General features: G+C 34.5%; 1 protein-coding gene and 1 long non-coding RNA gene across 4 annotated transcripts in view; both read right to left on the minus strand.

Moving 5' to 3' along the window:
• Positions 1–26156, minus strand: part of LOC125654392 (cytosolic 10-formyltetrahydrofolate dehydrogenase-like) — a 56100-nt gene that overhangs the window by 15378 nt on the left and 14566 nt on the right. For all 3 annotated transcript variants that reach the window (XM_056145432.1, XM_056145433.1, XM_056145434.1), the window contains exons 4-12: positions 21855–22020; positions 20869–20970; positions 19896–19985; positions 13196–13330; positions 12891–13019; positions 12415–12500; positions 11586–11733; positions 11221–11340; positions 1581–1643 (exon numbers count right to left, since the gene is read on the minus strand). In XM_056145432.1, coding sequence (XP_056001407.1) covers positions 1581–1643; positions 11221–11340; positions 11586–11733; positions 12415–12500; positions 12891–13019; positions 13196–13330; positions 19896–19985; positions 20869–20970; positions 21855–22020 — 1039 coding nt within the window. The remainder of the gene's footprint in view (positions 1–1580; positions 1644–11220; positions 11341–11585; positions 11734–12414; positions 12501–12890; positions 13020–13195; positions 13331–19895; positions 19986–20868; positions 20971–21854; positions 22021–26156) is intronic.
• On the minus strand, positions 9496–10503 carry LOC125645712 (uncharacterized). Its single transcript, XR_007359420.2, has 2 exons — positions 10027–10503; positions 9496–9798 (listed from the first exon to the last, which is right to left on the minus strand). It is a non-coding gene; the product is annotated as an uncharacterized LOC125645712 (long non-coding RNA).

The raw sequence follows: 26156 nt of genomic DNA on the forward strand, positions 1-26156 counted from the left end.
GGGACAAATATTCATCACTGCATAAGTAAATGTGCTCAGTAAGTTCTTCATGTGGTGGTTTCAGGATACTTTTGGAGAACTCTTGTACTTAATATGGTGCGAAACAACTTGTTTACATGCGGGAGTGGGACAAATATTCATCACTGCATAAGTAAATGTGCTCATTAAGTTTGTCATACGTAGTTTTATCACCCGAATTCGACTGATCACAAACTAAGTAAGTGATAAGTATTCAGGGAGTGCTACATTGCTATGATAAATAAACATGACTGAAGAAGACCAGTAACACAGTCTAAGTATTTCAAGAGAGTGTTTTGAGTTTGTTTTTTAAATTGTTCTCTGATAAAGGAGACTTTGTATGTAGGAATATTTTCCTATGTAAAAATAAAAAAAGGAAACACAGTGTAAACTCACATGAATCGGCATTACATTAACATTATAGCAATTTCTAGGGCTGCAACGGGTACATGAAATAACCGAAAACCGCGGGTCGTGTTGTTCGGGTTGGGTTCGGTACCATTTTTCCGTATTTCGGTTCGGGTTTGGTTTTTAAAATAGATTCATCATGTCGCCAAAATCCTCAAAGGTGGCTGTATTTTGATCAATTGTTAAATGATGGCATTGTCGACAAAAAACTGTAAATAATGACAGTACATGTAAGATATGTCAGACGCATTGAAAATACACCACAGGAGCAACATCGTCAATGACAAAACATTGAAAGCATGGATGGAAACGAGTAGAAGTGACAATGCTGTTTCTAGTACCATGGATGTCGAGTCTAAACCTCAGTCCACGTCCCCGAGTAATTATTGTGACTAAATACAATAAAGGTTTACGTTTTTAACTGTATATTAGATTCTTAAAATAGTTATATAGACCCGAACCGAAATACACGAACCCGAAGGAAAAAATTTAGAACCAACCCGACCCGAAAATTCTTGGAACCATGACAGCCCTAGCAATTTCCTACAAATTCTTAAGTAAATCTTTAAATCTTTTTAGTGGCTTTCCCTCGAGTCAGTGAGTGAACAAACTTGAATCTATACTACATGAAGATGCATCTAATAATTTTAGGTTCTCAAGAATTGTCCTAGTCTGTATTTCAACCCCCCCCCCCCCCCCCCCCCCCGTGGCTTCACTCCAAACTAGTGTGAACAAACGTTACATGTGGATGTCTGCATGCATATAAAAAAATTATGCTTTGAAGCAATATTGTGACCTTCCCCCTTCCAGTTTCACAAACCTACACATGCCCTATGTCCAGAAGCTTCCATGTCAATTTCAACTTTTTCTGATTCAGTGGGAATTGAGAAGATTTTTCAAATGATCCTACCCAAGTTTTGCATTTTCGTGATTATCTCTTCCTTTGAAGGTGGACTGGCTCTTCATCAGAACAAACCCAAATGCCCTTTACCTGACGATGCTATGTTTAAGTTTGGTTATTATTGGCCCAGTGCTTCTGGAGAAGTTGAAAATGTAAAAAGTTTATGGATGGACAGATGGACATATAGTGATCAGAAAAGCCCACCTGAGCTCTCAGGTGAGCTAAAAAAGAATGCATCAGAAAAACTACAAACCTTAGCAGCTTCCACAGCCCTGTTTACATCGTCTGGCGTACCTCTCGACACCTTACAGATTACCTGATAATAGGGAACAATGTATTGTAATATTACAGATTACCTGGTCACAGAGAACAATGTATTGTAATATTACAGATTACCTGATCATAGGGAACGATGTATTGTAATATTACAGATTACCTGATAATAGGGAATAATGTATTGCAATATTACAGATTACCTGATCATAGGGAACAATGTATTGTAATATTACAGATTACCTCGTCATAGGGAACAATGCATTTTATTAACACCTGTATCATCATTAATGTGAAGAGTTTTTCTCCTAATCTTGAAGACGTTATTCAGTAATAAATGTATAGGCTGTTAGTAGTTTATATAATGAAAGCTTTATACAGAGTGTCACATGATGTAGGTTGTAGTTTATATAATGAAAGCTTTATACAGAGTGTCACATGTTGTAGGATGTAGTTTATATAATGAAAGCTTTATACAGAGTGTCACATGTTGTAGGATGTATGTAGTTTATATAATGAAAGCTTTATACAGAGTGTCACATGTTGTAGGATGTATGTAGTTTATATAATGAAAGTTTTATACAGAGTGTCACATGTTGTAGGATGTAGTTTATATAATGAAAGCATTATACAGAGTGTCACATGTTGTAGGTTGTATGAAGTTTATATAATGAAAGCTTTATACAGAGTGTCACATGATGTAGGATGTAGTTTATATAATGAAAGCTTTATACAGAGTGTCACATGTTGTAGGATGTATGTAGTTTATATAATGAAAGCTTTATACAGAGTGTCACATGATGTAAGCTGTTAGTAGTTTATATAATGAAAGCTTTATTCAGAGTGTCACATGTTGTAGGTTGTAGTTTATATAATGAAAGCTTTATACAGAGTGTCACATGTTGTAGGTTGTTAGTAGTTTATATAATGAAAGCTTTATACAGAGTGTCACATGTTGTAGGTTGTTAGTAGTTTATATAATGAAAGCTTTATACAGAGTGTCACATGTTGTAGGATGTAGTTTATATAATGAAAGCTTTATACAGAGTGTCACATGATGTAGGATGTATGTAGTTTATATAATGAAAGCTTTATACAGAGTGTCACATGATGTAGGATGTAGTTTATATAATGAAAGCTTTATACAGAGTGTCACATGTTGTAGGTTGTTAGTAGTTTATATAATGAAAGCTTTATACAGAGTGTCACATGTTGTAGGATGTAGTTTATATAATGAAAGCTTTATACAGAGTGTCACATGATGTAGGATGTATGTAGTTTATATAATGAAAGCTTTATACAGAGTGTCACATGATGTAGGTTGTATGTAGTTTATATAATGAAAGCTTTATACAGAGTGTCACATGATGTAGGATGTAGTTTATATAATGAAAGCTTTATACAGAGTGTCACATGTTGTAGGATGTATGTAGTTTATATAATGAAAGCTTTATACAGAGTGTCACATGATGTAGGCTGTTAGTAGTTTATATAATGAAAGCTTTATACAGAGTGTCACATGTTGTAGGCTGTTAGTAGTTTATATAATGAAAGCTTTATACATAGTGTCACATGATGTAGGATGTATGTAGTTTATATAATGAAAGCTTTATACAGAGTGTCACATGTTGTAGGTTGTTAGTAGTTTATATAATGAAAGCTTTATACAGAGTGTCACATGTTGTAGGATGTAGTTTATATAATGAAAGCTTTATACAGAGTGTCACATGATGTAGGATGTATGTAGTTTATATAATGAAAGCTTTATACAGAGTGTCACATGATGTAGGATGTAGTTTATATAATGAAAGCTTTATACAGAGTGTCACATGTTGTAGGATGTATGTAGTTTATATAATGAAAGCTTTATACAGAGTGTCACATGATGTAAGCTGTTAGTAGTTTATATAATGAAAGCTTTATTCAGAGTGTCACATGTTGTAGGTTGTAGTTTATATAATGAAAGCTTTATACAGAGTGTCACATGTTGTAGGTTGTTAGTAGTTTATATAATGAAAGCTTTATACAGAGTGTCACATGTTGTAGGTTGTTAGTAGTTTATATAATGAAAGCTTTATACAGAGTGTCACATGTTGTAGGATGTAGTTTATATAATGAAAGCTTTATACAGAGTGTCACATGATGTAGGATGTATGTAGTTTATATAATGAAAGCTTTATACAGAGTGTCACATGTTGTAGGATGTAGTTTATATAATGAAAGCTTTATACAGAGTGTCACATGTTGTAGGATGTATGTAGTTTATATAATGAAAGCTTTATACAGAGTGTCACATGTTGTAGGATGTATGTAGTTTATATAATGAAAGTTTTATACAGAGTGTCACATGTTGTAGGATGTAGTTTATATAATGAAAGCATTATACAGAGTGTCACATGTTGTAGGTTGTATGAAGTTTATATAATGAAAGCTTTATACAGAGTGTCACATGATGTAGGATGTAGTTTATATAATGAAAGCTTTATACAGAGTGTCACATGTTGTAGGATGTATGTAGTTTATATAATGAAAGCTTTATACAGAGTGTCACATGATGTAAGCTGTTAGTAGTTTATATAATGAAAGCTTTATTCAGAGTGTCACATGTTGTAGGTTGTAGTTTATATAATGAAAGCTTTATACAGAGTGTCACATGTTGTAGGTTGTTAGTAGTTTATATAATGAAAGCTTTATACAGAGTGTCACATGTTGTAGGTTGTTAGTAGTTTATATAATGAAAGCTTTATACAGAGTGTCACATGTTGTAGGATGTAGTTTATATAATGAAAGCTTTATACAGAGTGTCACATGATGTAGGATGTATGTAGTTTATATAATGAAAGCTTTATACAGAGTGTCACATGATGTAGGATGTAGTTTATATAATGAAAGCTTTATACAGAGTGTCACATGTTGTAGGTTGTTAGTAGTTTATATAATGAAAGCTTTATACAGAGTGTCACATGTTGTAGGATGTAGTTTATATAATGAAAGCTTTATACAGAGTGTCACATGATGTAGGATGTATGTAGTTTATATAATGAAAGCTTTATACAGAGTGTCACATGATGTAGGTTGTATGTAGTTTATATAATGAAAGCTTTATACAGAGTGTCACATGATGTAGGATGTAGTTTATATAATGAAAGCTTTATACAGAGTGTCACATGTTGTAGGATGTATGTAGTTTATATAATGAAAGCTTTATACAGAGTGTCACATGATGTAGGCTGTTAGTAGTTTATATAATGAAAGCTTTATACAGAGTGTCACATGTTGTAGGCTGTTAGTAGTTTATATAATGAAAGCTTTATACATAGTGTCACATGATGTAGGATGTATGTAGTTTATATAATGAAAGCTTTATACAGAGTGTCACATGTTGTAGGTTGTTAGTAGTTTATATAATGAAAGCTTTATACAGAGTGTCACATGTTGTAGGATGTAGTTTATATAATGAAAGCTTTATACAGAGTGTCACATGATGTAGGATGTATGTAGTTTATATAATGAAAGCTTTATACAGAGTGTCACATGATGTAGGATGTAGTTTATATAATGAAAGCTTTATACAGAGTGTCACATGTTGTAGGATGTATGTAGTTTATATAATGAAAGCTTTATACAGAGTGTCACATGATGTAAGCTGTTAGTAGTTTATATAATGAAAGCTTTATTCAGAGTGTCACATGTTGTAGGTTGTAGTTTATATAATGAAAGCTTTATACAGAGTGTCACATGTTGTAGGTTGTTAGTAGTTTATATAATGAAAGCTTTATACAGAGTGTCACATGTTGTAGGTTGTTAGTAGTTTATATAATGAAAGCTTTATACAGAGTGTCACATGTTGTAGGATGTAGTTTATATAATGAAAGCTTTATACAGAGTGTCACATGATGTAGGATGTATGTAGTTTATATAATGAAAGCTTTATACAGAGTGTCACATGATGTAGGTTGTATGTAGTTTATATAATGAAAGCTTTATACAGAGTGTCACATGATGTAGGATGTAGTTTATATAATGAAAGCTTTATACAGAGTGTCACATGTTGTAGGATGTATGTAGTTTATATAATGAAAGCTTTATACAGAGTGTCACATGATGTAGGCTGTTAGTAGTTTATATAATGAAAGCTTTATACAGAGTGTCACATGTTGTAGGCTGTTAGTAGTTTATATAATGAAAGCTTTATACATAGTGTCACATGATGTAGGATGTATGTAGTTTATATAATGAAAGCTTTATACAGAGTGTCACATGTTGTAGGCTGTTAGTAGTTTATATAATGAAAGCTTTATACAGAGTGTCACATGATGTAGGATGTAGTTTATATAATGAAAGCTTTATACAGAGTGTCACATGATGTAGGATGTATGTAGTTTATATAATGAAAGCTTTATACAGAGTGTCACATGATGTAGGATGTAGTTTATATAATGAAAGCTTTATACAGGGTGTCACATGTTGTAGGATGTAGTTTATATAATGAAAGCTTTATACAGAGTGTCACATGATGTAGGATGAAGTTTATATAATGAAAGCTTTATACAGAGTGTCACATGATGTAGGATGTAGTTTATATAATGAAAGCTTTATACAGAGTGTCACATGTTGTAGGATGTAGTTTATATAATGAAAGCTTTATACAGAGTGTCACATGATGTAGGTTGTATGTAGTTTATATAATGAAAGCTTTATACAGAGTGTCACATGATGTAGGATGAAGTTTATATAATGAAAGCTTTATACAGAGTGTCACATGTTGTAGGTTGTTAGTAGTTTATATAATGAAAGCTTTATACAGAGTGTCACATGATGTAGGCTGTTAGTAGTTTATATAATGAAAGCTTTATACAGAGTGTCACATGATGTAGGATGTAGTTTATATAATGAAAGCTTTATACAGAGTGTCACATGTTGTAGGCTGTTAGTAGTTTATATAATGAAAGCTTTATACAGAGTGTCACATGTTGTAGGATGTAGTTTATATAATGAAAGCTTTATACAGAGTGTCACATGATGTAGGATGTAGTTTATATAATGAAAGCTTTATACAGAGTGTCACATGTTGTAGGATGTAGTTTATATAATGAAAGCTTTATACAGAGTGTCACATGATGTAGGATGAAGTTTATATAATGAAAGCTTTATACAGAGTGTCACATGATGTAGGATGTAGTTTATATAATGAAAGCTTTATACAGAGTGTCACATGATGTAGGATGAAGTTTATATAATGAAAGCTTTATACAGAGTGTCACATGTTGTAGGTTGTATGTAGTTTATATAATGAAAGCTTTATACAGAGTGTCACATGATGTAGGATGTAGTTTATATAATGAAAGCTTTATACAGAGTGTCACATGATGTAGGATGTAGTTTATATAATGAAAGCTTTATACAAAGTGTCACATGATGTAGGATGTAGTTTATATAATGAAAGCTTTATACAGAGTGTCACATGATGTAGGATGTAGTTTATATAATGAAAGCTTTATACAGAGTGTCACATGATGTAGGTTGTATGTAGTTTATATAATGAAAGCTTTATACAGAGTGTCACATGATGTAGGTTGTATGTAGTTTATATAATGAAAGCTTTATACAGAGTGTCACATGTTGTAGGCTGTTAGTAGTTTATATAATGAAAGCTTTATACAGAGTGTCACATGATGTAGGATGAAGTTTATATAATGAAAGCTTTATACAGAGTGTCACATGATGTAGGTTGTATGTAGTTTATATAATGAAAGCTTTATACAGAGTGTCACATGATGTAGGATGTAGTTTATATAATGAAAGCTTTATACAGAGTGTCACATGATGTAGGATGTATGTAGTTTATATAATGAAAGCTTTATACAGAGTGTCACATGTTGTAGGTTGTATGAAGTTTATATAATGAAAGCTTTATACAGAGTGTCACATGATGTAGGATGTAGTTTATATAATGAAAGCTTTATACAGAGTGTCACATGATGTAGGTTGTAGTTTATATAATGAAAGCTTTATACAGAGTGTCACATGATGTAGGATGTATGTAGTTTATATAATGAAAGCTTTATACAGAGTGTCACATGTTGTAGGCTGTTAGTAGTTTATATAATGAAAGCTTTATACAGAGTGTCACATGATGTAGGATGAAGTTTATATAATGAAAGCTTTATACAGAGTGTCACATGATGTAGGTTGTATGTAGTTTATATAATGAAAGCTTTATACAGAGTGTCACATGATGTAGGATGTAGTTTATATAATGAAAGCTTTATACAGAGTGTCACATGATGTAGGATGTATGTAGTTTATATAATGAAAGCTTTATACAGAGTGTCACATGTTGTAGGTTGTATGAAGTTTATATAATGAAAGCTTTATACAGAGTGTCACATGATGTAGGATGTAGTTTATATAATGAAAGCTTTATACAGAGTGTCACATGATGTAGGATGAAGTTTATATAATGAAAGCTTTATACAGAGTGTCACATGATGTAGGTTGTATGTAGTTTATATAATGAAAGCTTTATACAGAGTGTCACATGATGTAGGTTGTATGTAGTTTATATAATGAAAGCTTTATACAGAGTGTCACATGTTGTAGGCTGTTAGTAGTTTATATAATGAAAGCTTTATACAGAGTGTCACATGATGTAGGATGAAGTTTATATAATGAAAGCTTTATACAGAGTGTCACATGATGTAGGTTGTATGTAGTTTATATAATGAAAGCTTTATACAGAGTGTCACATGATGTAGGATGTAGTTTATATAATGAAAGCTTTATACAGAGTGTCACATGATGTAGGATGTATGTAGTTTATATAATGAAAGCTTTATACAGAGTGTCACATGTTGTAGGTTGTATGAAGTTTATATAATGAAAGCTTTATACAGAGTGTCACATGATGTAGGATGTAGTTTATATAATGAAAGCTTTATACAGAGTGTCACATGATGTAGGTTGTAGTTTATATAATGAAAGCTTTATACAGAGTGTCACATGATGTAGGATGTATGTAGTTTATATAATGAAAGCTTTATACAGAGTGTCACATGTTGTAGGCTGTTAGTAGTTTATATAATGAAAGCTTTATACAGAGTGTCACATGATGTAGGTTGTAGTTTATATAATGAAAGCTTTATACAGAGTGTCACATGATGTAGGATGTAGTTTATATAATGAAAGCTTTATACAGAGTGTCACATGATGTAGGATGAAGTTTATATAATGAAAGCTTTATACAGAGTGTCACATGATGTAGGTTGTATGTAGTTTATATAATGAAAGCTTTATACAGAGTGTCACATGTTGTAGGATGTATGTAGTTTATATAATGAAAGCTTTATACAGAGTGTCACATGTTGTAGGTTGTATGAAGTTTATATAATGAAAGCTTTATACAGAGTGTCACATGATGTAGGATGTAGTTTATATAATGAAAGCTTTATACAGAGTGTCACATGATGTAGGATGTAGTTTATATAATGAAAGCTTTATACAGAGTGTCACATGATGTAGGTTGTATGTAGTTTATATAATGAAAGCTTTATACAGAGTGTCACATGTTGTAGGCTGTTAGTAGTTTATATAATGAAAGCTTTATACAGAGTGTCACATGATGTAGGTTGTAGTTTATATAATGAAAGCTTTATACAGAGTGTCACATGATGTAGGTTGTATGTAGTTTACATACATGCCAACTTTTAAAAATCCCCATGGGGGATTTTGCGCGTGACGACCTTTTTTCAAAGCTCAAAATTCACGACATTTTAGCATGAAAATAAATATTTGTCCTTTCAAATAAAATATCAATCAAATCATTGTTAATGTATCATATATTAACACAACATCAAATGTGTTTGACCATTAACTATATAAAAAAAACTTTGAAAGATATACATTAATATTTTATTAAAATCATCTATTCAGCAAAAAATCTTCTCCAACAAGTCACATACATAATATAAAATAATATTTAAGGTTGCATCCTTTTACACCATACAATAAACATTGGCCGGTCTATATATCAAAATTTAAATTAAAGCACATGCATTTAGGTACGACTGCAAAGGCGATCTTGCTTGTCTGTAAACATGGGCTTGCAGAGACTGGTGGAATAATCTGCATTGCAACCAAAAAAGGAGTGATCTGCCCTGCTATGAAGTTTGCGAACAAAACCTTTGCACCCATGACATCTGAAATAATTACCAGGAAAAAAAAACCCACATCAAAATATTCCGTTTTACTTGTAAATTAAGGCTACTTGCTAAATAAAAAATTCAGTACAGACTTGTGCGAATTATGCATCACGAAGTATATTTAATGAATACTACACTATATAGACTATATATAACATCGCTATAGACGGATAGATTTGGATAGCCTATATTATTGTAGTTGGAAAAAATATATACTTGACGTACCTTATTGCAAATTTTGGATGCTGTCAGCGAGAGGCGGAATGTCCGATTGTTTGGTGGTGACACTAGCATCGTTGTCATTCACGTTTGTGTAAAGGATAGGTCAATTTGAAATCCGTCTTCCCAATTAATTACTACCAAAACATGCCAATAAACACCCCGACACAGGCAGACCAACCCGACACCATGCGACACAGGTAAACAGCAATGGCTGACTATTGTCCCGATTTCTGATTGGCCAGTTCAGAAATGACGCGGGATTTCCAATTCTGGTCACGAGATTTCACGATTATCCCGCTTTCAATCGTGAAATCGGAAATTTTGGTCGGAAAAAATTTCAAATCGGGATTTTAGGGTAATTTTGCTTTCCCGATCGGGAAAGCGGGACCGGAGGGTAAAATCGGGAAGATCCCGCCTAAATCGGGAAAGTTGGCATGTATGAGTTTATATAGATAATTGTACATTACAAATTGTCCAATGTTTTCATTATTTACAATCTAATTAAAATTAGATCTTTGATCCGCTCATGCAATCGCTAGCGATTGCATGAGCGGATCAAAGATCTAATTTTAATTAGATTGCATTATTTACAGTATATTACAGTTTTCCATGAACAAAAATAGTATCCTAGATATTCATTCCTTACATTCATATTTTGTAAAATAAAGAAGACCTAGAATTTTTATGTGCAGAGTGGGTTTCCAAACAAAGCAAGGCTCTTTGTAAGGTACATCATGTAAGCACATGTTTCTATATGAGGATATATAAATGTATGAATATCAAATCTAGCAAAGACTTACTATTGACAAAACAGTGCTACATCTTGATCAACATTATGTTTCTTGCAGTGACAATTCATCATACGATTTTTTTCATGTACATGATATATCAAATCTTACCATGCTGTATTTTGTAACAAATGTTTAACACTATTTCTCAGTATGCAGAAACAGGAAAAATCTTTTTCATTCTGTTTTAAACAAGTTTGAAATTTGACCACTAGCAAAAAATTAATAAACAATGACTTTTAATATTAAATATTATACTTGTTCAATGTGCATGAATGCAATTTTGCAACTTTTGAGTCTTTTCAATTACAGAAAACAATGAATAATCGCCCTACTCCTCTATTTTAGAACCACGAAAATCCATAAAATCATCAAAAAAAAATATTCCCAAATATTACAGCTGACTTACAGACTCATCACTCGGATTAATCGTGTCAAACGTTCGGCCATCTGAAGAATCCACAAATTCGTTGTCAATGAAACACTGGTGCGGGAAGGACAGGTCCATGTTGTTTACTCTCAAGTTTACCTTTTAAGTCAAATATCATGTGTAAACATCAGATATATCATATGTAAACATTAAATATAATAAATGCCAACATCATATATATCAAATGTAAACATCTAATAATTTCGCATATTCTTTGATATCGAATTCAATTATTTTCATCCCTGACAATTTACATGTTATTGACTAGAATGACAAGAAATAAAGATTTTTTAAAATCATCTGCATGTTTCCTTTAAAGTAATTACGCAGTTATCTCCACTTACTGCATCGTACGTAAACGGTTCCTTGTCCTCGATCCCTCGGAATCGTCGAATGACACAGCTGGCAAAGTCCTCAAACCCAGCATTCATGTAAACATCTTCATTCTCAAGGCTGACTCCATTACACTTCTCTTTGACCTCTTCCACCAACCTGCAGGCAATGTCAAGGTCAATGCAAATCATTAGCCCAGAAAAACTACAAATTTACTGAGAAGTGGAGGTCAATGTTTGCTGTATGTTATGTCTGAACCAGTTCATATTGCATACAATAGTTGCTTTGTTAATTTTTTTATTTTTCATATTTCATTTTGCCTGATTGTATATCACATTAAGTCAGTCTAAAGGGACAAAAATGAAACAGGGGCGTCCTCCTTAATAAAAGGGGGCATCATTACATAGCAGCAAAATAAGCTGTTACAGTACAATGATACCGTATAGTGGGTTATTCCGCAGGGTTAAAAATTTGGCTTATTTTAGCGGTTAGCTTTCTGCCAAAATTTCACTCGCCAAACATGCACTCATTTGCAACTTCAGTATTTGCAAGAGAGGTAACTCTTTTTTTGTCTGCCAAAATATATTCCGCTACAATTATTAGCATACTTTCGAGCAAGCAAAATGCCAAATTTTAGACCAGCGGAAATGACCTACTATATGGTATACCATTACCGTAATATGATAAATGCACCGCAATACTTTTACAAAGTCCTGTATGTCAATTCTACTTCACAAGAGATATGTTACATATTGTGATACTTTTACAAAGTCCTGTACCTTAATTGTATTTCATGAAATATATGTTGTGTAACGCAATATTTTTGCAAAAGTTACGTACCTCACAACATCCATAGATCCTGCCCCGGATTTGAAGAAGTCAGTCGTTTCCTCCACTTCCACATTCAATATGCCGCCCCACACCACCTAAATACACCAAAAAACCATGTACAGCAAAAACAGACATAGTGAACCTCCAGAGGCAGCGAAAAACAGTTTGCTATAGTCGAACCTCTTTAAAAATAGAATTTTGTTATTTGCCTATCGTAGAGAAATACATAAACTTCAAAATAAGCGTGAGTTTGTTATATAAGCCTGCTTTGCTGTAAATGTTGTTTGTTTCACAGTCAGAGGTACATAGACAGCATACAAATTACCACCTCTCCCGAGTCTAAATTTCTTATTCATTAATTAGCACCGATAGCTATCCAATGGCACGCTTGCTTTCACTTTCAACCTTCACTTTATCAACGAGTAAACTGCATCCTTAATTCATAGATAGCCATGACTACACCACTTAAAAGCTTGGCTCCACACCTTCAGATTTTGGATCATGGTTTCCTCCTCTGGGGTCAGTTCTAACTTGGTCTGGGAGGTGTCCTCTTTTCCAAACTTGGAGGCTTGGATCATCTTCCCGTTCTCAAACTGAATCTGGCTGACATTCACCTGTCAAACGAAAATCATAATCTGACCGCCGATATAATACACATTGTTCACTATCATTTTAACATCGGAAAAAGTTATTCTCCAACAATTTTAAAATCTCATGAATCGATTCTTTGTAGATAATTCCTGACACGAGTCAATTGATCGATAAATGAGGTAGCGATGTGGGTACTTGCCATCTTCCCGTCATTTCCAAAGATGACCATGCCGTTTTTGTGTACAATGGCGGGCTTGCTGGAGCCCTGGAGGTCTACTTTAGTTCCACGCGGTTCCATTCTGTTCCACAAACGAGACCCAAATAGCGTCACTTTCTACAAGGGAACATACACACTCAATTCACATAACAATGAAAATTGCCAAAAAATGACAACTCACGTCAGCCACAAAATATAAAACCCACTAAAAGAACACAAAGACCCCATGAAACAAATTTTGTTCACAGCGAGTCACAGGTCCCCAATGTATTCTCCAGTTCTTCCATAATGAATAACAGTGTATCTGTTTTGCTCCCGATTAGAATGTCGCCCTGTCAATGGACAGACCATGTCAAATGATTGTTGGCTACTATATAAATATTGCATGGAAGTGAGGGCAACATTGGAAATTGTCAACCTGAGAAATCCACTGTCAACTGTATGCAATATCTGTTATATTATACTAAATGTTATCAACTACGTTTTACAGTTGGCATACAATAAAATTAAGCAGTGAATGATTCTGATGGTGAAACGGCACACAAGAACTCTGCACAGTCAACATTTTTTTTCATACCACACATTGTCAAGTATGAATGTTGAACGTTGCTATGTTCTATCATGCGGTTTGGTGTGGTTTAATAATTTACCATCCAGAGGATGATAAATTTCTTTATCAAATGTTTCTCAACTAATCAAAAGTCAACTAATTTACATAAAGTAAGATATTATCAATTACATGTAACTATGATGTTTGCTAGTGTCTATGGGATTCCTCAACCCCATATATTTCCATAGACAGTCAGTAACAAACCGTAGACAGTAAGTAACAAACCTATGAACTGTTTATGATATTGTAGAGAACCATACCACAAGAGACAATGCATGATTTCTTACACATCTGTCGTAAATTTCAGCATCTGCTACGTTGTTACTACACGTCCTCAGAAATATAGCCATAAATCATGTGACATGTTTTATCCAATGACAACAGCATTACAGCAAAGTGAATTTCTCTCAGTAACAAAAATAACAGACAGAAAATATGGTGGATAACTGCCAAAAATTGGGTTAAATTTGTACAAAATTAGGTGAGTTTCTGTAATAAGGCGGTACTCCAGTCCCAGAGTTCTGCGTTTCTTATTTTAAAATAGAGTAGCACCCCTTTATCTGTGACGTAGTCGACTGCTGAATGATTGCAACTCAAGCGATCACGCATGTTGGAGTGGGTAATACATGCTTTCTCTTTGACATACTGTGTAAGACTTGTTATTGATGATAAAATAAAAGAAAGCAAGATTTCTTATTGACCATCTATAGAAATCTACGAGATTGATCAATAACAACATAAATACATACTACTGTATACGACCAGTAACAAACTTAATAACAATAACAACATAGGTATACTTCTGTACACGACCAGTAACAAACTTAATAACAACATAGGTATACTACTGTACACGACCAGTAACAAACTTAATAACAACATAGGTATACTACTGTACACGACCAGTAACAAACTTAATAACAATAACAACATAGGTATACTACTGTACACGACCAGTAACAAACTTAATAACAACATAGGTATACTACTGTATACGACCAGTAACAAACTTAATAACAACATAGGTATACTACTGTACACGACCAGTAACAAACTTAATAACAACATAGGTATACTACTGTACACGACCAGTAACAAACTTAATAACAACATAGGTATACTTCTGTACACGACCAGTAACAAACTTAATAACAACATAGGTATACTTCTGTACATGACCAGTAACAAACTTAATAACAACATAGGTATACTTCTGTACACAACCAGTAACAAACTTAATAACAATAACAACATAGGTATACTTCTGTACACGACCAGTAACAAACTTAATAACAATAACAACATAGGTATACTTCTGTACACGACCAGTAACAAACTTAATAACAACATAGGTATACTACTGTACACGACCAGTAACAAACTTAATAACAATAACAACATAGGTATACTTCTGTACACGACCAGTAACAAACTTAATAACAATAACAACATAGGTATACTTCTGTACACGACCAGTAACAAACTTAATAACAACATAGGTATACTTCTGTACACAACCAGTAACAAACTTAATAACAATAACAACATAGGTATACTTCTGTACACGACCAGTAACAAACTTAATAACAATAACAACATAGGTATACTTCTGTACACGACCAGTAACAAACTTAATAACAACATAGGTATACTACTGTACACGACCAGTAACAAACTTAATAACAACATAGGTATACTACTGTACACGACCAGTAACAAACTTAATAACAATAACAACATAGGTATACTTCTGTACACGACCAGTAACAAACTTAATAACAACATAGGTATACTACTGTACACGACCAGTAACAAACTTAATAACAACATAGGTATACTACTGTACACGACCAGTAACAAACTTAATAACAACATAGGTATACTTCTGTACACAACCAGTAACAAACTTAATAACAATAACAACATAGGTATACTTCTGTACACGACCAGTAACAAACTTAATAACAATAACAACATAGGTAGACTTCTGTACACGACCAGTAACAAACTTAATAACAACATAGGTATACTTCTGTACACGACCAGTAACAAACTTAATAACAATAACAACATAGGTATACTACTGTACACGACCAGTAACAAACTTAATAACAATAACAACATAGGTATACTTCTGTACACGACCAGTAACAAACTTAATAACAATAACAACATAGGTAGACTTCTGTACACGACCAGTAACAAACTTAATAACAACATAGGTATACTACTGTACACGACCAGTAACAAACTTAATAACAACATAGGTATACTACTGTACACCACCAGTAACAAACTTAATAACAACATAGGTATACTACTGTACACCACCAGTAACAAACTTAATAACAATAACAACATAGGTATACTACTGTACACGACCAGTAACAAACTTAATAACAATAACAACATAGGTATACTACTGTACACGACCAGTAACAAACTTAATAACAACATAGGCATACTTCTGTACACGACCAGTAACAAACTTAATAACAATAACAACATAGGTATACTACTGTACACGACCAGTAACAAACTTAATAACAATAACAACATAGGTATACTTCTGTACACGACCAGTAACAAACTTAATAACAATAACAACATAGGTATACTTCTGTACACGACCAGTAACAAACTTAATAACAACATAGGTATACTACTGTACACGACCAGTAACAAACTTAATAACAATAACAACATAGGTATACTTCTGTACACGACCAGTAACAAACTTAATAACAACATAGGTATACTACTGTACACGACCAGTAACAAACTTAATAACAACATAGGTATACTACTGTACACGACCAGTAACAAACTTAATAACAATAACAACATAGGTATACTACTGTACACGACCAGTAACAAACTTAATAACAACATAGGTATACTACTGTACACGACCAGTAACAAACTTAATAACAATAACAACATAGGTATACTACTGTACACGACCAGTAACAAACTTAATAACAACATAGGTATACTACTGTATACGACCAGTAACAAACTTAATAACAATAACAACATAGGTATACTTCTGTACACGACCAGTAACAAACTTAATAACAACATAGGTATACTACTGTACACGACCAGTAACAAACTTAATAACAATAACAACATAGGTATACTACTGTATACGACCAGTAACAAACTTAATAACAATAACAACATAGGTATACTATTGTACACGACCAGTAACAAACTTAATAACAACATAGGTATACTTCTGTACACGACCAGTAACAAACTTAATAACAACATAGGTATACTTCTGTACACGACCAGTAACAAACTTAATAACAACATAGGTATACTACTGTACACGACCAGTAACAAACTTAATAACAATAACAACATAGGTATACTTCTGTACACGACCAGTAACAAACTTAATAACAACATAGGTATACTTCTGTACACGACCAGTAACAAACTTAATAACAACATAGGTATACTACTGTACACGACCAGTAACAAACTTAATAACAACATAGGTATACTACTGTACACGACCAGTAACAAACTTAATAACAATAACAACATAGGTATACTTCTGTACACGACCAGTAACAAACTTAATAACAACATAGGTATACTACTGTACACGACCAGTAACAAACTTAATAACAACATAGGTATACTACTGTACACGACCAGTAACAAACTTAATAACAACATAGGTATACTACTGTACACGACCAGTAACAAACTTAATAACAATAACAACATAGGTATACTTCTGTACACGACCAGTAACAAACTTAATAACAACATAGGTATACTTCTGTACACAACCAGTAACAAACTTAATAACAATAACAACATAGGTATACTTCTGTACACGACCAGTAACAAACTTAATAACAATAACAACATAGGTAGACTTCTGTACACGACCAGTAACAAACTTAATAACAACATAGGTATACTTCTGTACACGACCAGTAACAAACTTAATAACAATAACAACATAGGTATACTACTGTACACGACCAGTAACAAACTTAATAACAATAACAACATAGGTATACTACTGTACACGACCAGTAACAAACTTAATAACAACATAGGTATACTTCTGTACACAACCAGTAACAAACTTAATAACAATAACAACATAGGTATACTTCTGTACACGACCAGTAACAAACTTAATAACAATAACAACATAGGTAGACTTCTGTACACGACCAGTAACAAACTTAATAACAACATAGGTATACTTCTGTACACGACCAGTAACAAACTTAATAACAATAACAACATAGGTATACTACTGTACACGACCAGTAACAAACTTAATAACAATAACAACATAGGTATACTTCTGTACACGACCAGTAACAAACTTAATAACAATAACAACATAGGTAGACTTCTGTACACGACCAGTAACAAACTTAATAACAACATAGGTATACTACTGTACACGACCAGTAACAAACTTAATAACAACATAGGTATACTACTGTACACGACCAGTAACAAACTTAATAACAATAACAACATAGGTATACTTCTGTACACGACCAGTAACAAACTTAATAACAACATAGGTATACTTCTGTACACGACCAGTAACAAACTTAATAACAATAACAACATAGGTATACTACTGTACACGACCAGTAACAAACTTAATAACAATAACAACATAGGTATACTTCTGTACACGACCAGTAACAAACTTAATAACAACATAGGTATACTACTGTACACGACCAGTAACAAACTTAATAACAATAACAACATAGGTATACTACTGTACACGACCAGTAACAAACTTAATAACAACATAGATATACTACTGTACACGACCAGTAACAAACTTAATAACAACATAGGTATACTACTGTACATGACCAGTAACAAACTTAATAACAACATAGGTATACTACTGTATACGACCAGTAACAAACTTAATAACAACATAGGTATACTACTGTACACGACCAGTAACAAACTTAATAACAACATAGGTATACTACTGTACACGACCAGTAACAAACTTAATAACAACATAGGTATACTACTGTATACGACCAGTAACAAACTTAATAACAATAACAACATAGGTATACTACTGTACACGACCAGTAACAAACTTAATAACAACATAGGTATACTACTGTACACGACCAGTAACAAACTTAATAACAATAACAACATAGGTATACTACTGTACACGACCAGTAACAAACTTAATAACAACATAGGTATACTACTGTACACGACCAGTAACAAACTTAATAACAACATAGGTATACTACTGTACACGACCAGTAACAAACTTAATAACAATAACAACATAGGTATACTACTGTACACGACCAGTAACAAACTTAATAACAACATAGGTATACTACTGTACACGACCAGTAACAAACTTAATAACAATAACAACATAGGTATACTACTGTATACGACCAGTAACAAACTTAATAACAATAACAACATAGGTATACTTCTGTACACGACCAGTAACAAACTTAATAACAACATAGGTATACTACTGTACACGACCAGTAACAAACTTAATAACAATAACAACATAGGTATACTACTGTATACGACCAGTAACAAACTTAATAACAACATAGGTATACTTCTGTACACGACCAGTAACAAACTTAATAACAACATAGGTATACTTCTGTACACGACCAGTAACAAACTTAATAACAACATAGGTATACTTCTGTACACGACCAGTAACAAACTTAATAACAACATAGGTATACTTCTGTACACGACCAGTAACAAACTTAATAACAACATAGGTATACTACTGTACACGACCAGTAACAAACTTAATAACAATAACAACATAGGTATACTTCTGTACACGACCAGTAACAAACTTAATAACAACATAGGTATACTTCTGTACACGACCAGTAACAAACTTAATAACAATAACAACATAGGTAGACTTCTGTACACGACCAGTAACAAACTTAATAACGACTAATAGCATTCAGTAAACAGAATAATCACATGTGACCTGATGACGAAATATCAAACCTTTATAAAAAATTAATGAATTTTTCCTGTTACCTCCCCATTGATCTCGATCCATGCCCCTGGCACTTTGTCACAGCCTCGGATGAAATTGTGAATAGTTTCTGCTGATTGATTCAGGTCGATCTGCAAATATGAATATAAAAGTAGACAAAAGTTAAATACATGCATCAAAGCGAAAGTACACAATAGTTAAATACATACATCAAAGCGAAAGTACGCAATAGTTAAATACATACATCAAAGCGAAAGTACACAATTAGTTAAATACATACATCAAAGCGAAAGTACGCAATAGTTAAATACATACATCAAAGCGAAAGTACGCAATAGTTAAATACATACATATATTAATTGTTTGATTGTTTTACGTCCCGCCGAGAATTTTTCATTTATATTGAGAAATTACCAACTGTAGGTGAAGTACTACTAATTTAGACTCAGGGCCATAGCAGTGAGGGTTCTTTAACGTGCCAATATCTGCCGTGACATGGGACCTCCTTTCTTAAGGTCATATACGAAAGACACATGATTCTCACTTCTAAATGTCGAGCATTTGGCGAAGGAGCAATTACTACTTATTTTTTCATATCAGGTTTGACATGGCCATGGCATGCCGGTGGCTTCAACTCACGACCTCCTGGTTATGAAGCAAATGCTTTATCACTGAGCTACCACGACCGTTACAAAGTGAAAATGAAAGTTGGTAATAGTTACATACATTGCCACAAATGATTAATGCCTCCTAAAGCATGCATAGTGATTTTGTTAAATGGTGCAAATTTAACCTTGTCCTGTGACCGTCCCATGGCTTTGACCCTGACCTTTAACTTTAGATTGAGGTTTCTATTTGTCATTATTCATTAATTATGACCAAGGTTGCAGTAATAAACAAATAAAAATTTAAACAATGTGTCCCCAATCTTCAACATTAAGAGCATAAAAATTACAGGATGCCCACTACAATATACACAACATGATGGCTGACATATTATACTAAATTCTGTACCTTTACATTGGATTTCTTCAGTAATGCGTCGTAAGTGGCGCCCTCTTCAGGCTGTACTATTCTGGGTGCTCTCCCTTGATGGATCATCTGTACCGCCTCCCCCTACAATATCAACATTTAACAATCACCAACTCTGAGTATCGCTGTAGATATATCAACATTAACAATCACCAACTCTGAGCATCGCTGTAGATATATCAACATTAACAATCACTAACTCTGAGCATCACTGCATGTAGATATATCAACATTAACAATCACCAACTCTAAGCGTGACTTGTTAGAATCCTGTGTACTGCATTATCTGATTGACCAGAGAGCAATATATTTATCCAATCACATCGCTTGACAACATAAAGACTGATACAATCAATGATTGATCACTGATCAAGAACAGGAGAGTGACAAAGCCACAGCTGACAACAACAACAACAACAACAACAACAACAACCCACAACAACAACAACAACAACCCAAATCATGAGATCAAAACAATTCAAATTTATGTATGGTCATATAAATTCTAAAATCTTATTTATATAGTCTACGTCAAACTGTCTGATTCTTCTTTTACTGCTTAGGAGTCTTTCACATACACGTACATGTAATATGATTTTTGAAAAATTCAAACCGATCAGTCCAAGTGGAGAAATGCAACAAAATATCAGAAGTGTTTGAATTGTACTTCTATTCAAAAACATTACATATATACAGAGAGGGAAAGAGAGAAAGAGATAGAGACAGAGAGAGAGAGAGAGAGAGAGATTAAGACAGAGAGAGAGAGAGAGAGAGAGAGAAGGTATACAAAATAGTTAATACATGTATATTAGATTAGGATGACAGAATGTCCGGTTTATAACAATAATAAAATCTGATAATGCTAAATTTAAAGGAGTAGGACAATTCACTGAAATAGAAAATCACCAGCATTTACTGCTGCATCACAATTCTTACCAAGTTTTCATTAAATCTTTTCTACCACATACCATGGCCTTGACACCCTCCGGAAACAGGAACCGGTTGTATATGGTGTCTACAGTGTCATCGGGGGCAACGTAACATTTCTTCTGTAGGAGAATCGGTCCTGTGTCGAGTCCGTCATCTGCCCAGAAAACGGAGAAACCACCAGTCTTATCTCCCTGCATCAAGGTCCTGTCAAAGAGAGGACACAATTACATCACAGAGAAGACACAATTACCTGTATATCACCTCACAGAGAGGACATAATTACCTGTACATCACATCACAGAGAGGACATAATTACCTGTACATCACATCACAGAGAGGACACAATTACCTGTATATCACAGAGAGGACACAATTACCTGTATATCACATCACAGAGAGAACACAATTACCTGTACATCACATCACAGAGAGTACACAATTACCTGTACATCACATCACAGAGAGGACACAATTACCTGTACATCACAGAGAGGACACAATTACCTGTACATCACATCACAGAGAGAACACAATTACCTGTACATCACATCACAGAGAGTACACAATTACCTGTACATCACATCACAGAGAGGACACAATTACCTGTACATCACAGAGAGGACACAATTACCTGTACATCACAGAGAGGACACAATTACCTGTACATCACATCACAGAGAGGACACAATTACCTGTACATCACAGAAAGGACACAATTACCTGTACATCACATCACAGAGAGAACACAATTACCTGTACATCACATCACAGAGAGGACACAATTACCTGTACATCACAGAGAGGACACAATTACCTGTACATCACATCACAGAGAGGACACAATTACCTGTACATCACATCACAGAGAGGACACAATTACCTGTACATCACATCACAGAGAGGACACAATTACCTGTACATCACAGAGAGGACACAATTACCTGTACATCACAGAGAGGACATAATTACCTGTACATCACATCACAGAGAGGACACAATTACCTGTACATCACATCACAGAGAGTACACAATTACCTGTACATCACATCACAGAGAGGACACAATTACCTGTATATCACATCACAGAGAGGACACAATTACCTGTACATCACAGAGAGGACACAATTACCTGTACATCACATCACAGAGAGGACACAATTACCTGTATATCACATCACAGAGAGGACACAATTACCTGTACATCACAGAAAGGACACAATTACCTGTACATCACATCACAGAGAGTACACAATTACCTGTACATCACATCACAGAGAGAACACAATTACCTGTACATCACAGAGAGGACACAATTACCTGTACATCACATCACAGAGAGGACACAATTACCTGTACATCACAGAAAGGACACAATTACCTGTACATCACATCACAGAGAGTACACAATTACCTGTACATCACATCACAGAGAGAACACAATTACCTGTACATCACAGAGAGGACACAATTACCTGTACATCACATCACAGAGAGAACACAATTACCTGTACATCACATCACAGAGAGGACACAATTACATCACAGAGAGTACACAATTACCTCTACATCACAGAGAGGACACAATTACCTGTACATCACAGAGAGGACACAATTACCTGTACATCACATCACAGAGAGAACACAATTACCTGTACATCACATCACAGAGAGGACACAATTACATCACAGAGAGTACACAATTACCTGTACATCACAGAGAGGACACAATTACCTCTACATCACAGAGAGGACACAATTACCTGTACATCACAGAGAGGACACAATTACCTGTACATCACATCACAGAGAGGACACAATTACATCACAGAGAGTACACAATTACCTGTACATCACAGAGAGGACACAATTACCTGTACATCACATCACAGAGAGGACACAATTACATCACAGAGAGTACACAATTACCTGTACATCACAGAGAGAACACAATTACCTGTACATCACAGAGAGGACACAATTACCTGTACATCACATCACAGAGAGGACACAATTACCTGTACATCACATCACAGAGAGAACACAATTACATCACAGAGAGGACACAATTACCTGTACATCACATCACAGAGAGTACACAATTACCTGTACATCACATCACAGAGAGGACACAATTACCTGTACATCACAGAGAGGACACAATTACCTGTACATCACAGAGAGGACACAATTACCTGTACATCACATCACAGAGAGGACACAATTACCTGTACATCACATCACAGAGAGGACACAATTACCTGTACATCACAGAGAGTACACAATTACCTGTACATCACATCACAGAGAGGACACAATTACCTGTACATCACATCACAGAGAGGACACAATTACCTGTACATCACATCACAGAGAGAACACAATTACATCACAGAGAGGACACAATTACCTGTACATCACAGAAAGGACATAATTACCTGTACATCACATCACAGAGAGGACACAATTACCTGTACATCACATCACAGAGAGTACACAATTACCTGTACATCACATCACAGAGAGGACACAATTACCTGTACATCACATCACAGAGAGTACACAATTACCTGTACATCACATCACAGAGAGGACACAATTACCTGTATATCACATCACAGAGAGAACATAATTACCTGTACATCACATCACAGAGAGAACACAATTACCTGTACATCACAGAAAGGACACAATTACCTGTACATCACATCACAGAGAGGACACAATTACCTGTACATCACATCACAGAGAGGACACAATTACCTGTACATCACATCACAGAGAGAACATAATTACCTGTACATCACAGAGAGGACACAATTACCTGTACATCACATCACAGAGAGAACACAATTACCTGTACATCACAGAAAGGACATAATTACCTGTACATCACATCACAGAGAGGACACAATTACCTGTACATCACATCACAGAGAGGACACAATTACCTGTACATCACATCACAGAGAGAACATAATTACCTGTATATCACATCACAGAGAGTACACAATTACCTGTACATCACATCACAGAGAGGACACAATTACCTGTACATCACATCACAGAGAGTACACAATTACCTGTATATCACAGAGAGGACACAATTACCTGTACATCACATCACAGAGAGGACACAATTACCTGTACATCACATCACAGAGAGGACATAATTACATCACAGAGAGAACACAATTACCTGTACATCACAGAAAGGACACAATTACCTGTACATCACAGAGAGTACACAATTACCTGTACATCACATCACAGAGAGGACACAATTACCTGTACATCACATCACAGAGAGGACACAATTACCTGTACATCACATCACAGAGAGGACACAATTACCTGTACATCACATCACAGAGAGGACACAATTACCTGTACATCACATCACAGAGAGGACACAATTACCTGTATATCACATCACAGAGAGAACACAATTACCTGTACATCACAGAAAGGACATAATTACCTGTACATCACATCACAGAGAGGACACAATTACCTGTATATCACATCACAGAGAGGACACAATTACCTGTACATCACATCACAGAGGACACAATTACCTGTACATCACAGAAAGGACATAATTACCTGTACATCACATCACAGAGAGGACACAATTACCTGTATATCACATCACAGAGAGGACACAATTACCTGTATATCACATCACAGAGAGAACACAATTACCTGTACATCACAGAAAGGACATAATTACCTGTACATCACATCACAGAGAGGACACAATTACCTGTACATCACATCACAGAGAGTACACAATTACATCACAGAGAGAACACAATTACCTGTACATCACATCACAGAGAGGACACAATTACCTGTACATCACATCACAGAGAGGACACAATTACATCACAGAGAGGACACAATTACCTGTACATCACATCACAGAGAGGACACAATTACATCACAGAGAGGACACAATTACCTGTACATCACATCACAGAGAGGACACAATTACATCACAGAGAGGACACAATTACCTGTACATCACATCACAGAGAGGACACAATTACATCACAGAGAGGACACAATTACCTGTATATCACATCACAGAGAGTACACAATTACCTGTACATCACATCACAGAGAGGACACAATTACCTGTACATCACAGAGAGGACACAATTACCTGTACATCACAGAGAGGACACAATTACCTGTACATCACATCACAGAGAGTACACAATTACCTGTACATCACAGAGAGGACACAATTACCTGTACATCACATCACAGAGAGTACACAATTACCTGTACATCACATCACAGAGAGGACACAATTACCTGTACATCACATCACAGAG

The sequence above is a fragment of the Ostrea edulis genome, chromosome 7 (assembly GCF_947568905.1).
Source record: "Ostrea edulis chromosome 7, xbOstEdul1.1, whole genome shotgun sequence".
Lineage (NCBI taxonomy): Eukaryota > Metazoa > Mollusca > Bivalvia > Ostreida > Ostreidae > Ostrea > Ostrea edulis.